Below are 16,720 nucleotides of genomic sequence, written 5' to 3'. Positions count from 1 at the left end.
TAACAAGTAATAAGGCAGGTATGCATTAATTAAAGAAGAATGGCTCCCTCACCTTCACTGGGAATTTCTGTAACTTCAATGAAGATGGAGTCACTGAACTCTCCGAACTTCACAAAGGCCTGCATCCTGGAGCGGATGTGCACTTCGTACTCTTTTCCTATTTGCAGGCCATAGATCGTCTGCTGGGTGTGCGGCTGAATCTCCAGCTGAAAATGGAAATTTCAAAGAACTCTTTAGCGCATCTTAGCAGAGCAGACAAATGTAATGACACATGCAGGGAGAAAATAAACACTGTGGCTAACTTGACACAGCACAATGTGCCAAGAGTTCCTTACTTATTTTTGGTACCCGTAACTATGACCTTTTCAAAGGTGGCAGGACTGCCCAGGCCTTTCACATAAATATGATAGAAGACATGTTGGCATATTAGAGCCATCTGTTGCTATTTTGAAGTTTGCATTTGTCAAACCGGGTGGTCAGGCAATAATAAACAAGCCTATACAAGGTCCCATGCCCTCTGACCCACAAATCCCTCCCTTCTCTTCCTTCAGAGAGTTTGTTTTCACAGAGGGTCCTGCTCCTGCTTCAGAGGCTTGCCAACAAAGTGCATTTCAGCCACAAGAGTTCAGGAGGGAGTCCAGACAGTGGAAAGGAAAGAAAACATGGTGTCTCTACAACCTACCAAGAGTTTACTTTCAAAAAGATGTGTAAGTGGTTTAATTTGTGCAATCTTTCGGGTGTTTTGTAAAGTCAGACAGAAAGTTTGACGGAAAAACATACTGCTTCCCAGTTGGTGGCGTTCCTCTCTCTGTACTGGATTTCATACTCAATGCGCATCCAGCCCAAGCCAACGTCTGCAGAGGGCGGGGGCTTCCAGCTGACTAAGACATCGTAATTGAGGCCAGAGGGGCTTATGTTCAGCAGGGTCCAGTTTAAAGACACGGGCTGGTCAGGACGCACTGTAAGAGGGGGAAAGGGGCAAAAGTTTAAATGTGAACATGAGAGAAAACATGCAGCTGTTTACATCTTTCGATTTCACTGCACTCTCTTGTTTGCACTCTAAAATACTGCTGTGCAGGAATGTTTACGGCATTAGAACATGACTTTTGCACTGTGATGATATTTTGAGATCTTTCAAATTAGCAAAACTAATATGCTTTCCATTAGCAGAAGGTTTTAGGAGACCAGTACAGCAAAAAACGCAGCCCTTTTACAATGTGGTATTTTAGTGGCATTAACAGAAACACTGACAATGGCAAAAAATGTAACTCACAAAATATGTACATTTATAAAAAAGTGTGTAGAGGAGGAGATTCTTGATGTATCTAAGTTTGTCTGGCATGCTGTATTGAAAATAAATATTTTAGGTTTTGTTTTTCATTTTGGCCTTTTGGTTAGATAAAACATTTTGACCAGTGCTTTTAATTTGTCTGTCAAGTTCCCATGAATCACAGGGTGCTGGTTTCGGTCTTTATCTCCACTGTCTGGCAGACAGTTAGTTTATCTGATGTTTGTTTCAGCCAGCAGCAAAGGGCTTTTTTTTCTTGGCACGCAGACTTTCAGACTAATGAAGGTTCCAGTAAATTCTGTGGTGACGACTAAAGCCTTTTTTGAAGACCAGTTTCAAAATTCCTGCTTAAAATTTTGCACAATTTGAAATATAAATCAAGAATATTAAAAAAGTATTTCGTTAAGAAATCTGAGATCACTGTAAGTTTCTTGCCAGATATACATTTTTTTGGGAAAAAAAGTGCTTAAGTCCTTGCAGAGATGTTGAGATCTTGTTAGTTGGTATAGTGACACCCCATATGTTAAAGATTAAATGTTACATACTTTCTTAACATATGTGATTAGTTTTCTCTTGCCAAAAAATGTGAGGTGGGTGATAAACTGTTTTGAAAATGTATTTTCCCAGAACGTCCAAATTTCAACAATTCAGATATAAAGATGGACATCAACATGGAAAAGAAAATAAAGTCAAAGTCAACATGAAAATTAGTGATGTTTTTAATGTGACTCTTTTAAATAAGATGTTGAACCCCTTAATAATGCCACCACTGTCTAGAATACATACAATTGTTAGAATCTTCCATAGTGCTACATTACCAATAATACATAAGTTGCTTGTCAAACATAAAGACTTTATTTCTATAAAATAGGTCTGGTATGGCATTGAGTTTTATTAGTATATGCTGCGCATTAAAAAAGCTTGTAAGGAAGCTAAATGCCCACATACATATCTGAACCTCAGATCGGTTCTCCTTCAAGGACAGAAATGCTGATTTTAAATGATATGACAAAGCCACTTTGAAGTCCCTCAATACCTTGCCTCCAAAAAACAATCCTGATTACAGTTTTTTGTCATCAACAAAAATATCTACTTCAGCTCTGGAGATGATTTTTCTAGATGATTTTGTTTGTAATAAAGACAAACAAACAATCAAAAAAAAAAGTACTTGTGGAGACAGATTGACTACAAACCTATATTTTCCACTGTGAAGCAGTCGTCCTCATTGAAATAGGTGACGTTTTGGCCACGAAGCTGAATGCAGTAGGGGGTCCAAACGGAAGTATGGTTGGCATCAAAGAAGCACTCTCTGTTTTCATGGATGTACTCAGGACATTCCTTCCATTCACTGGTGGGGGAACTATACAGGAGAAAATGAAGATAAAAAGAAGAAAGGGTAGCTGTAAAGTAAAGTTTTATAACATGCACATATAAATCAGTGTTCAAGCTGCACTCACTCTTTCTTTAGATAAAATACTTTCAATGCTCCAGGAGAAGACAGGTTTTGGAGGCTGCCTGGACTCCACCAGCAGCGGAAAGACTCCTGGTCCCTTGAGATGCAGTCTGTGAAGTGAGGTCCAAGGGTGGCTGTAAAATCAGCGTGAAAAAAAAAAAGAAAAAAAGACAGTGTCAGAAAGGTTGGTGGTTTATTCATTAAAAAAAAAATAGTTCAGAAATCTCACAATAAAATTAAATGTTACTGGAACCTAAATTATGCAAGACTTTCCAAAGAGTCACTATATACGCTGATGGTTGGAGCCAGTATGGAAGTGATCCATACTGGCTTCCCCTGCATAGGCATTGGAGGCTATACAACTAAATAAAGCCTAAAGAAAGAGGCAAATATTAACAAACGCAAATAGTGAAGCTAAACTGAAGTTGACAACTGGAGCAGAAAAATGTAGGAACCCATATCAGCTACCCTGCTATAGTAGATATTTAGCCATAAATACAAACATAAATATTATGCAAAACTACCAGAAGTAAACAAATTTGCACCCTGATATACTCTTGTTCACACAGTAAAGAAGTGTTTTGTAAGCGCCAGATCCATGTTAGATTTGAAGCCCTATTTATTTTAGTATAGAACAAAATCAAATTGACAGGCAAATGGAAGTACACAGCCTATTATAAAAGGATTATCTTTTATAATAAAGATAAGCCTATGACACAACTTATGGTAAAGATTTCCTGAAAGTAAAGTAAATTGTTACAGATTTCTCAAACAGGAAAGCGACAAATTTAAATTCATTTAGTTTTCAAAAGACCCATTTATTGGTTTTTTCCCTAATAAGTTAATTAAATATTGTGATATTGTAATTAATCATATTTGCTCTTAAGTAGAAAAGGCCCTGTGACTCCAACAATGTTGCTGCAATATAGAAAATGGCACTGAGTATTCAATATTTACATAAGAAACACCAATTTAGAATGCTTCTTTGCATGCCATGTCGTTCTTAATGTGAAAGTGACATATCAGAATATTTCTTTCCTTTGACATGCTGGCATTTGGACTGTACATCAGCATCTTGTTTTCAGTGACTGAGGAAAGCCAACCAGCATCTGATGAAATATATGATGAGGCAAACAGTAGGTGAAATGAGCAGAACGCAGATGGTGAATCTACCCTCCAAACATGGATGTGTAGGAATACAAACTGCTGATCTGTGAGCAGGATCAAATTTCAGTCACCAGCCCTTGATCCGTCCACACAGACCTTGAGGTCCTTACTCAGCCTCTTTCATCTCTCCCTTGGCACCTCATCACTCACCATCAACAATCTTCTACCCGCTCCTGCCAGAGAACCAGTTTCTCATCCAGCTGGGAGTTTCAGGGCTTGGTGCAGCCATAAATAATCTGCTGAGTGTATCATCGATTTCTGCTCTACTCATTCTATGTTCCTTATGCTAACTCTGCGCAGAATTACAAATCACAACTAAAATCGGAACATTAACAAGAAATTAAAGACAGGCTTCTGCAGAACTTGCTCCACGTTTTTGACGTTTTTCAACATAAAACACAAGAAGACGCTAAATTGGGTGCCAGCAGTGTGTTTACACAACAAATATAAACACACAAACACTTTAATCCCTGGGCTTCACAACAAAAACACTCCTCACTAATGTCAGAGTAACCTCAAAATTTATACGCATTCTCCGTTTTCCGTCACGTCATCTTTTTCATGCGGTTCCAAATAGTTTTCAGAATCATACTTTCCTCCCTCGTCCCTACAAATTCCAGCTGGTATCAAGAAAACAGCTTGCAAACAGAGAATGTGTGCAAATGAGGTCTTTTCAACGGAAATGGTTCAGATAGAATAATAAGCATGTTAACATATGCAGAATATGATATTAGGTTTAAATACTTCAAGACAGGTCTACATTATTTTGTGTTACATCACTCTTAACTGTTTGTCCATGGAGAAAATAAGTGAAGGCTCAAACATAAACAATATATTTTTTTAAGTTATCTTGAATGCAGAGGGCCAAATGGTTCAGTTATTCATAAGAATCTGTTTTCATTTTTTTAAGTCAGCAGTGTGCCCATATGGTATGTAGTATGCCAGAGAAAAAACGTTGTGCAACAACACCTGAAAAAACGTACAAAATAAAGCTTCAATCTAATTTCCAATGCCTCTCTAATTGGACCCCTTCATTAAATTAGTTTATTATACTGCATTCGTCATCCTGTTTTGGAGTCAAAAAACTAACAAATCTTAAAAGTATGAAACACAAAAATGTTATTTTACACCTTTCAGACACAAAAATAACTTTTTGAGTCGCACCTTCTGTAACGGGAAGTATGTCAATTAGTGGGTGCATCAACAACGTCTACTGGTATGTTAAAGGAATTTTTGTGATTGGTGGCACAGAAAAAAGAAAAAAAAACAGCATTTTCTTCAAGTATGTAATTTCTACACCCTTCCTTCAGTGATATTAGGTCTGCAAGTACCAGGCTGAAAGACATCCGACCCCACGAAGTTTCCACATACAATTCAATTTTGGCATGTGGAAAAATTCTTCCTCCAAATATGTGAGCAAAAACATCCAAAAAGTTCAGCTTTGCCTCATCTTGCCATATTATATTTTCCTAGTATCATTGGCTTGTCCAAATCATCTGCACAAATTTTAAACAAGATTCCAACATGCTTTTTTCTTCAGCAGTGGAGCCTTGCACAGAGTGTATGCAGAGGTCATTACAGTTAAATGCATTTTAATATGAAAAAAAATTGATCTGTTATTTCCAGGTCTTACTGGAGCTGTGTGTGTTCTCCTTAATCAGAACAAATCTTCTGATTATTCTTTTAGCTTTCCCAGAAATCCAACAGTTTCAGGCTGTGGTTGGTTTCTGATAAAATTATGTCGCATGTCATCCTTTACAATAACGTATTGTAAAGGATGACAATATGTTATTGTTTCTACTACATTGTCAATGATGAAGCACTTACACTGGACAGGAAAGAGTGTTTGGCTTTTCCCAATAATTATGCATGAGGAATGCCTTTTTTACATTTCAAGAAGTAAGAAACAATTATGATGTGAAGTCAAATTTCTTTTAAGTCATGCTTATTGCAGTATATGTACAGCATTGTCATGACAACTGAATGTAATACATGTACTTATGTGCAATAACGCGGGACTAGGTGCCTGTAAATGTAAAATATATAATGTCTAGCCATTGCCTTCCTATTCAATTCTAATAGCTCTTCACTGCTCTGCCTGGGCTTTCTCCCATTGACATGGATTTCTCCAGCAAAGTCTCAACCGGGCCAATCAGCAAACAGCAAGAGAAGAATTGCTGTTTGCCTGTAGTTTTAGCAATGGCAGCAGAGGAAGTGAACGAAGCCATTCAGTTGCATCAAACTGCCACATTGCATACATAACAGTTAAATATTAGCGATTAGGTAAAATTTAAAACTTCAACAGAGTTCACGTCTTGAGGAAGCAATCATTTCACAATAGCCGGGAGTCCAGACCCTTTGTACGAAGGGCTGGTTTTTACCAGCCTTCATAAAAGCCCTTTTTACGATCTCCAGTGTGGATGACTTATGCTGATAGTGCCGTTTTCTGTGAATTTTTGTCACTTGAAGCATTTTCTTTGTGCTCCCTTTTTTCCCCTCTGTCTTGTTTTTGTCTTGATTTTGATCACAGAAATGATTTAAAATATTTTAAGATACAAGAAAAGAAAAAGCTGGAAAAGAAGATAGATCTTCTTCTTTTACAGCTTGCTTATTATTTAAAAAATAACCAAGTCTGTATGTGTGAACTACTGCAGTAAGGCTTTGGGAGCCTGTTTTCATTTTTTCATGTCAGCTGGATGTCAGTAAAATCTGAAACATACCAGAGATAACAGGTTATGTAACAACACATGGAATAATCTTCAATAACATCTGAGTCTAATTTTCAAACCCTCTCTTCTCAATTTTGAACCTCTTTATTGTGTTGTTTCTCCAGACTGTTAATTAATTTTCATGTAAAGGTTGAAGTTTTTATCTATATTTTCATTCTTATTTATTTTTTACTTCTTTTCACCTTTGACCAGCAAAATGCAGGACTATTTGTGAGTTTAGTTAATGGAAAGCTAAATTCTGTCTCCTCTTGCTAGTTGCTATTAAATGATCCACAGCTGAAAGCCCTCAACTGAGAGAAGACAGCTAATTCTGTGCAGAAGTGTGTGTATGTGTGTGCACCCCCCCAGCCCCCCATCCTGTCTGTCCATATGTTTCTGGACAGAGAGAAACATATGGGTGTTATTCGCAGGCTTCAATAACAGCCTGCGAAGCCTGTTATTGAAGGCTTCGCAGGCTGCACAGACTGATAAACAGCTCTCAGCCTCTCCTCCAGCCATCACCAGGCCATGTAGAGGAGCTAGGAAACCATCCACTGAAAATGATGCAGGCCACAGCCATTAAGGCTTAAAAATCCAGTAAGAAGACAAAATTGGGCTTTCAGTACCAGTACTATTTGGGAAACAGTACTAAAAAGATGGAGAAATGTGAATGGACTTATCCTACTTTATAATGTTTACCTGTAATGAGGGACTGAATGGGGCTATGACACGTTGGAATACTCACATTTCCACCTCATTTGCAGAATTAAGCTGAAGTTGGAAGATAAGGGAAGAGATGGAGAGCAAAGGTCAGACTGACAATGTGTGCACAATGATAGCCAAATGTAAGAAAGCATGAGATTGCAAAAGAGAATAAATTTGTCATTGTGCAACACTCACTGGAACACTAAAACAGAATTATTGATGGTCTGGAATAAAATCCAAGAAACTATTTTGTTCTTAACTTTCATTTCATTGGATCTAAAAATGCAGATCTATGTTGTGCAAGAAATGTTTTTGTTACACTGAATTTTAAACTGTACTTTTAGTTGGTATTTTTTTAAAGTTATTTAAAAAGGTTCACATGAATAACGAATGTGGTTAAGACAATGTATTTAGCCAATAAGGTCACGATTGATCATACGTGAAAACTGATGAAAACTGAAGCCATAAACATAAGATGAAAGTGTAAAACAAAATAAAGCAGAAAGTAGGTTGTTGTTCCTTGACATTTCACACAAGCCTTAAAGTTCAGATATTTAGAAAATGCTTATATGATGGCAGACTGTTTAATATTTACAAACCTTCACCGATAACAAATTTGGCCATAATTACTTATTACAGTGGTTACAGTTCAATGTATAAGAGAAGAGCAGTTGGAGGTAGCAGATTCTCTCTAAGTTTTGCTCCCTACTTCATTCTCACTTCATCTGCTTTCAGATCCTCAGTTTGTCTTCTAAATTAAGACACAAACTCACTTTGAAACTGGAGTATCTGCAGAGAGTACTCTGGACTCGATAATCTGGGAAAATCTTTAACTTTTGTGGTTTAAACAATGAGTCCTAAACGTTGTAGTAAGGTTTAAAGAGAAGGGTTTGACTGTGCATTACTCTTAATGGAGTCCTTCCATCAATAAAACAGTACATATTGCTCATTATGTATTATCAGCTTTGTTCAATTAAAGGTTTGCAAAAACACTCATAAACATCTTGATATGAAAATGTTTGTACTGAACATATATTCCCAACATCAACTACACTAAGAAATGATAAATGAATCAAGACTTTGCTGAACCACAGTGTTTCTACTAGCTTTACACATCTGGAGGCATTTTTGTCTAATCTTTACAAAATAGATCAAGCTCAGAAATTGTACAGAAAGCATCTCAGTGTTAATTCTCCATTAGATTCAGATGTGGGTTTAGAGTATTCCAGCAGATACAAGCTTTGTTCTTTACTATTCTTTTGTGGTTCTGAATGTATGTTTATGTTTGTTTTGTGGCTGAAAGATGAACCTGGTCTGATCTGAACCAGAGCCATTGATTTAATTGATTTATATTTATTCATATAGCACACATTCAGCAACAAGGCAATTAATGTGTTTCCTTTGTCCCCAACAGCTTATACTACACTGTAAACTAACTAAGCTTGGTTAATGGAATGTTAGCCATAATAAATTACAGAATAACAAGTTAAAAGCCGATGTCTAACAAATGATAAGCATATTTCATATGCTACTACTTGAAGTACTTATAGGATTTATTGTTCCACACCCAGTGGTTATTTCCCTAAATGGTCTAGATGAGCCAGAGGATGGTTCAAACACGAGGTATTTGAAATCTGCACTGCCACCACATCATTCATGGCAGATGTTTTCATACTTCAGCCCTCTAAATCTGAGCATGAATTTCAGAATTTAGCTAACCAGATAGAACAATTGCCAGCACAGAACGACGCTAATAGTACTTGTGAGCAAGGACAGGCCAAGTACTGCACCACTGCATATGCATGTTTTGCTGCAAAAAAACAAACAAAAAAAAATGCTACATAATATGCACACATTTTTTTCATTCTTCTTCAGAAAGAAACATTCAATAAACTCAGAGGAAACCAAACTGTACGGGAGCTGGGAGAGAGGTCAGTGAGAGAGGAATTTAATTTCTTCTTCAGAGGAAAGCTCAAAAGAGCCGTCTGGAAACTACATTTGGAGAATAAGCTGCATTTATAGTTACAAAAAAAAATTCTACCAGGACTTTGAAGAAAGCCAGAGTAAAGGGGATAAAGGTGACACAAGGGAACATGATATAATTAATGTATGTCAACAGGGGATATAAATAACTGCCAACATTTGTACACAGCCTCATGCTGAACATACACCTTCAAAACAAAAACAGGTAAAGAATTTCAAAGTGCCATTGTTTAATTCGGTGAATGCATCCTGCCTTTCTTACCAGCAATGAAACAGGACCACCGGATAACAAACTGTTGCCGCCATTGATCCTTGATGATTTCCAACAGTGCTCTGAGCTTTGTAGTCAAGTGCAAACTTTGCTCTGTTTACCTTTACAGTGTCCTACTAAGCTTTTAAAGGCTCAAGAAATACATCAACTGGAAATAATTATGCTCCTTATCTCCTCTAAAGTCATTAAATACCACTGAACCAATATAGTTACTATTCCATTTCTCTTCTCATTATAGGTTTGGCTTCAGATATTTTAACATGGTGACAAGACCTGTGTAAAACTCAGCTTTTCAAGACTGTTGCTTCATTCTCAGCATGAGATCCATGATTCACAAATGAGACAACATGACTTTGTGACATCCCAAGAAATTAAAAAAGAAAACACACTGAGTCGTCCCATAAATCATGTTCTGTTTAACTCAGTGTAATGTTTTCTTCCTTATGTCAATCACACCTATTAGATTTGACTAAAAATACAGTGCACTAACTAATAAATTGAATAAAGATTTATGGAGAAACAGGGAGGAAAAAAAAAACAGAAGAATTGCTTTTTCTCTAAAAATCCTGTAAGCTGAATTTGTCAGAAAAATAAAATTAGGAGTTATGGAAATGAAATATCAAAAGACTAGTAATTGCAAAGAAATGTATTGAAAGGTCAAGGAACAGTATTAAATAATTATTAGCTATATTGTGTAACTTTATGATTGCGTTAGAGTACTCTTTTGGTGTCTTTTGGCTAAAATCTATACTGGTCAGTTAAACTGTAAAGACCCAAAAATCTGCCTTCAGGTGGCGTCAAGGAAATTTTATCAAGGAAAGACATTACAACAGCAATAAAAATTCAGTAAGACAGACAATACATATGAACCATCAAGCTTCACCCTTTTTGCAGCATCACAAAATGGACAAAGGATTGCAACTATTAGAGTGAGTTTAACTATATTTTTATCCCATCCATCCATTTTCTGTACAACCTTGTCCCCATTGGGGTCATGAGGGGTGATGGTGCCTATCTGCAGGGAACGTTTCGGGCGAGAGACGGGGACAGGTCACCAGTCTGCCGCAGAATTATATATTATATTTTTAACTTAGCTTTAAGTTGCACTCTCACATACTGCCACTCTTAAATAGTGCTGTAAATATGGTTGTACATTAATAAATTGCTACTTGACTAAATTCAATTGCTTACTTGCAATCCATAATGTTCCACACTTCTTAAGAGAACTTGCGTTTAGCTTATCAACTAAATTTTATTACCTATTAATAACTTTTATTGAATTAGTTTTTTGTGTGTGTTTTTTTCCCCCATAAGTATTAACAATCCAGTTATCTTCTAAACTGGATTGATGATTTGAAACTTTCTCATATATTATATGTCTTCCTGGATATGACATCCAGCTCTACCTTTTTGTTGTGTTTGTTCGTCACACTCATGGCTCGTTCTTGAAGCCGATGTAACAGAAGGATTTTGTGAACGAGCCAGAAACATCAAACCGAAACCTCTGCACAGCTACCACTAATTACCACCACTGTAGCAAAGGCCACAGCCTCATTCTGTATATGAATCCTCCTGAGACACTCAAACAAAAAAAGATCATGGAAGACACGCTAAGGAAAAAAAGTAGACTGTGAAGACAGAGACGAACACTGCCTATAATTACTCTGGTAAGCCTTTAACTGCATAGAAGCATCTCCACATATCTACTCTTTGCTTGTTTTGTGGCTGATATGACATGAGGCACAGTCCCAGGAAAGCCACTTTGGTTGACAGGTGAGACAAAAAAAAGTTTTATGCAGACACGGAGAAAGAGAGACAGAGAGAGACACAGAAAGACGGTGAACCTGAAGGCTGTAAATGAATGTCAGGGTAGGATGCTGTTCTGGTAGTTTGAAAAAGACGTAGGCTGTCTGTGTTTGTTCTTGCTATCATTGGCTGCTTTGTGTTTACAAATGTTTTAACGGTTGTTGAGGAAGACCAGGACTGCATTACTGCCGTGCTCTCTGGAAACAATTTGAAGAGTGGAAGAGGCGGGCCGGTCGAGCCATCAGCAGTTTGTTTTAGAGAAAGTTAAGCTTGCTTTGATATACAGCAATTTTATGACAGCTCAAGGTAACATATTTGCTTGACTGTGCTATGAAATAGTATTATGTGTGTGGAAAATACATAAGCTATTGACTCATTTTTAAATTTGGGTGTTTTTTTTTGTGTTTCCTCTTGTAGACCAGGTGGCAGTAGAAATAATCAACAACTGATGTAATTATCTACATTTTTATACTTTCTAATTACTGTTGAAATATGTTGCGCCTTACCCAATTATTAACCCAAGCTATTGAACATAAACACTAATAGGGTAGCTATAAAATTATACTCCTTTCTACAGTGTTTTGCTTGGTCTATCCTGAACTACTGTAACAACCTGCAATCAGTTGGAATAAAGAACAGCTTAATTTCTTTGAACAAAATCTACAGGAACACCAATACATTGAAGTTTTTTTTTTTTTTTTACCCCTGCTGGGAACTATTTGAGAAAAGTGAACTGTATCTGTCAGCAAATTGTAATAATGATAAAGACACACTTATGAGAGGGTGCCCCACTGAGGAGCTGAATTATAGAGTGCAGAAGAAGACTAAATGTGCTGGCTATCTCCGCTGGATTCCAGTGGTATGTCTGCAGCTGTTTTTCACTAAACCCACACAAAAGACAGAGAAGTGTACTGGTAAAGGGTTGTTTTCTTGTCAGACGCTGCCATGAAAATTACGACCAAATCGCCAATAAAAAGAGACGTGTTTGCGTCCACCAACACAACTAGGTTTAGACGGTTTTTATGAGCTTCTATATGTTTTTGGGTTGCCAAGTGACACTACAAACCAGAAAACACTGCCACAAAACACAACGTTGTAATACCTTAACATAAAAAAACAACAACAAAATAACTAAATTACACTGTGTTGTCAACAGCACTAGCCTATTAATAACATTAACAACCCCTGTGGCATCCAGTAGCTTTCTGTAACTTTAATGACACATGGTTTCTCTTGACACTTGTGTGCTCTTTTCAAAAGGCAACACCAGACAGATGTTTCAGCAGCAAAATGAGAAATGATTTACACGGGATGAGCACAAATCAATAAAATCAATGATCAGATGCACCTAATGAAATACTCCCTGACTTCTCTGAATGCCCGTTCAAAGAACAACTTTTGTTCAGCTGCTAAGTGCTGTCAATGCTATTTACTCAACAGAAATGCTGATCCTTCAGTGTGAGCCAAAGCTCTATGTTTATCTCTGGCAGAATGAATCCAACATGTGAAATAACTAAAATGTCTCATATTATTTCTGAGGGAAACAGAGACAACTTTTTGAAATCTATTTATTAAGAAAAAGATTAGATTTTATTTGTAAATGGATTTTCCAGACTTTTGCTAAAAAGGAAGATATAAAGGCTGTGTTGTTAAGTACCCATGAACCAAGTTCTTTAATGACACAGGTTAAAAGAGAAACTGGTTGGTAATCCTTCTTGAATAAGTAAGCTTTATATATCACAAGTCAGAAACAGCTGCCAACTCCATTTCCATTCGAGAATGTAATACAGACACCCTAGAACAGATTTATATTTCGCAGTTGCCACTTTTTGGCTATGAGAATTGCTGTCCTGGCAGAGATGGCGCTTAAATAAACAGGTGCTGCCAAAGTTCTCGTATTTTACCCAATTTCAACTGAAGCTGCTTTAGCTGCTAGGGGCAGATAGCAGTTGGTAATGTCAACACAATGAGATAATGATAATTCCTTTCGATCACAATTTCCACATGTAATATTTATACAGTAAAAGTTAACTGAAAAATAAAGCTGTTATTGCAATTGCCCTGGTTATATAATGAAGTACTTTTGGATTAAGTATCACCATTTGGTTTTCTTTGGTGGAAATCTGTCAACATCCCACATCTTGATGTGGCAATATTTGTGAAGTGAGCCTTGTAAAGGTTTTTTCAGAAATATTCAGACATGGAGGACAACTCAAAGTCTGAGAACTTACTCTTATATTCAGTCACATGCAGATGACATGTGACTGAATATCCTTGTTGGAATTTCCTCCAGTGTCGATCAGTTCCTGCTTTTTCAATGATTTTAGAAAAAGGTCCATTGGACATTCCCCCCCTTTTGTCCTTAATATTCTGCAAATATTGGTAGCTGTCCCATGGTATGCAGGTGATGCTGTGAAATACTTTGCACCCTTCTCCTGACTGATATTCTTGAAATCTAAGATCTTTTGAAATCTTTATGAAAACATGGCAATAAGCTAAAGAATGGAAATGTGGAAAGTCTGGAAATGACAATTAAACATTATTCGAAGGTCATCAAATTCTATGTAAAGGTATAACTCAATATGAATGAATACTAAAAACTCAATTATAAAATTCAAGTAAGTATTTCAAAATGCAAGAAAATAGTTGTAAGTTTTGTATGAATTGTTTTCAGTTGAATGGTGTGAGACAAATGTCACACACAATTTAGCCTCAACCAAGTGAAATGATTTGACTTGGTATTATGGGGTTTTTTTTCACAAAAACAGACATTTCAACAAGAGTCTCTCCGCTTCTGAGACCCACTGTGCTTTTTCTGTTCAGTTTTAAAAAGCCATAAAACATAGTTCAACATTCATTTAAAAATTCTTATTGTAAGTTTTGTGGCTTTAAAGATCGAAAGTGGAAAAATACATAAAATCTGGTCCGCATCTCGAGCCAGCCCCAGCATTCTTTAACCTAATTACTTTAAATGATCCAGTGACAACGAGATTAGTTGGCTGAACATTGTGCATTGCTCTGTCCCTGAACTTTGACAGTACAGCTCCAGCCATATGTTTACCCTAGCACTATTGATCACCAACAAGTCGGGAAAGTGCAACGTTTGCTCAACAGTGAACTTTTCCACATGTATCCAAGTAAACACATCATTCTGCAACTGATGTCTGACATAAGGTTTGATAACAGGTGTCGACAGCACGTTGAGCAAAAAATCGAATTTAATTTGTTAATATTTGATAGAGCATGCATTGATGAATGGTACGATTCGTTCCGACATCGTACCATTTCCTCCCGGGTATTTAAGTTGAAACATCAGTAACTCACCTGATGATGTCGTGCGGTCCCAGTTGATGAGAAATGCAGATGCAGGAGTGGGGAGCCAATTCAACACAGAAACCAGGAGTAGGAGAAAAAGGTTGGAGGAGAGCAAGATACCCATGATGCTGGAAAGAAAGAGAGGGAATTGAATAAGAGAGGGACAAACACAGTGATTGTAAATATTAGTTAAACATCGCAATGACACGTCTGTGTGAAGCTAACCTTCCTTCTCCCACTTGCTCTCTCTTTTCTGCTTGCCTGAGTGTGCAAATTGTGGTGGCATTTTAAATTTTACTTTTAGCTGGTGTAACCTAACAAGAGACAGGAGTAAAAGTATTGGCTTTTGTTTCTTCAGAATTTAAAAGACTAATCTATGAAGCTGTTTTTTGAAATTTCTAATTAAACTTGTTTTTTTTTTTTTACCTTAACAGGAAAGTTAATGTTTCATATTTTGTCAAAAATAAACACAGACTTCAATGTTCAAAGCAGCCCTTAGCTGTGCAGTTGAAGGAAAATGTACAGTTCAATTTAATCTTATTTTTTTGGATATTTTTATCTTATACCCAATATTGGTAGTAGAGCTAAAGATTAGTGTTATGTCAAGAAAACCATCCACCTTAAATAGTTGGAGCTCATCCTAAATCAGTACCAGTTGATAAAAGCAAGACAATGGATGTAATAGACAGAGAATATTTCAAAATACAGACACTTACAGACATATAGAAAGTTCGTCAAATGTAGGTACAAAGCATCGCCACTGTGGATATTAATGGAATTATAGTTGGTAAAAAAAATAAAACATCCACTGTGGATATTAATGAAATTATAGTTGGTAAAAAATAATAAAATAAATAAAAAATCCAATGTCTTTGTTGAGACGAGTAAAACTGCAAAGGTAAAAAAAAAAAGGTCACAAGGCTGAAATGACCAAAACACACTGCAGTTAGCAATGTGTAATTGTTTGCAGTTTGAGTGGACCAATTAATTGTCTTAAGAATAAGACAATTAAAAATTAAAAGACATTTTTACTCTACTTTTTCTAGGTTGACACATTGCAAGGACAACTAACCTATATTTTTAGAGTAGTTTTATAAGTTTTCATAGAATTAGGCTCTCCTTCAGTGTAAAGGGGGTTGTGTGTCTTTTGACTGCCATCATGCAGCAATAAAGAAACTAATCTATAGCGTAATATACACTTGTAAAAACTGTCAACTCCCTAGGCTATTCTTTTCAACAAAACAATTTTTTTTCTCCAAAAGAGATAGTGTAAAACATCAGATAACTCTCCCTGGTCATTCAGAATGTTCTGGTGGACAACTTCTCGAAGTTAAGTCCAACCTCTAAATATAGGCCAAACCTTCAGTCCACACCCTTAGCTATTTACAGCTGTGCTGCACGTTTGCTGGGCAGCCAGCTACCCTGAATGTGGAGTTTGTGCCTCTACATGTGTTTTTCCCAACTCGGATGCTGGCTGACACTCCAAACTTTCTTCTTAATCTTATATTCTCCTGTTCATTGGACATCTTTTACGTGATTTAATAAACAATGCAATCCTAAGTCATGAAAAAACAAGGTTTTATCCAAATAGTGGGGGAAAAAATTTAACATTAGACAACAACAACTGAAAATGAATGTTTGCAGGAATGTTCAGACTTTCACAGTGAATCAAAGTTCTGGGTGCTGGGCAACAACTTTATTCTTTATATTAAACTTTCAGGCTGAAGTGTGTGAGCCTGTGTATGTGTCTGAATGCCATGTGTCCAGAGGCCAAGAAGGCCAAGTTATACAATGCAGGAATTCATGGCACAGAGCTGTCAAGCAGCAGGCTCATCTGGAGTGGGTAGAATATCCCACTTAACGTGTTGCTCAGTTTCTGCGTTGATCTACTTCGTCTAATCTTTAGAATAATTTGGTCTCCCCCTTACTTATGATCCGTGCAATTATACTCTTAATCTTCTAACTGGAGCATCGCCATTAGGGCAATTAGGCCTAATGGTGATTTTTCTCTTTGTTTCTGCATT

The 16,720-nt window shown here is 36.8% G+C and overlaps 1 protein-coding gene across 4 annotated transcripts in view; it reads right to left on the bottom strand.

The window, feature by feature from the left end:
- Nucleotides 1-16,720, bottom strand: part of ghra (growth hormone receptor a) — a 29,760-nt gene that overhangs the window by 6,825 nt on the left and 6,215 nt on the right. For all 4 annotated transcript variants that reach the window (XR_008606555.1, XM_055039262.1, XM_055039264.1 and 1 more), the window contains exons 2-6: nucleotides 14,706-14,824; nucleotides 2,746-2,875; nucleotides 2,482-2,648; nucleotides 781-959; nucleotides 53-206 (exon numbers count right to left, since the gene is read on the bottom strand). Coding sequence is in view for 3 of the 4 variants with exons in the window: in XM_055039262.1 (XP_054895237.1) it covers nucleotides 53-206; nucleotides 781-959; nucleotides 2,482-2,648; nucleotides 2,746-2,875; nucleotides 14,706-14,820 (745 nt within the window). In the remaining variant the exon portion in view is untranslated. The remainder of the gene's footprint in view (nucleotides 1-52; nucleotides 207-780; nucleotides 960-2,481; nucleotides 2,649-2,745; nucleotides 2,876-14,705; nucleotides 14,825-16,720) is intronic.

The sequence above is a fragment of the Poeciliopsis prolifica genome, unplaced genomic scaffold (genome assembly GCF_027474105.1).
Source record: "Poeciliopsis prolifica strain line A6 unplaced genomic scaffold, Auburn_PproV2 SCAFFOLD014, whole genome shotgun sequence".
In the NCBI taxonomy this organism is placed as follows: Eukaryota; Metazoa; Chordata; class Actinopteri; order Cyprinodontiformes; family Poeciliidae; genus Poeciliopsis; species Poeciliopsis prolifica.
This window is presented reverse-complemented; position numbering and strand designations above follow the sequence as displayed.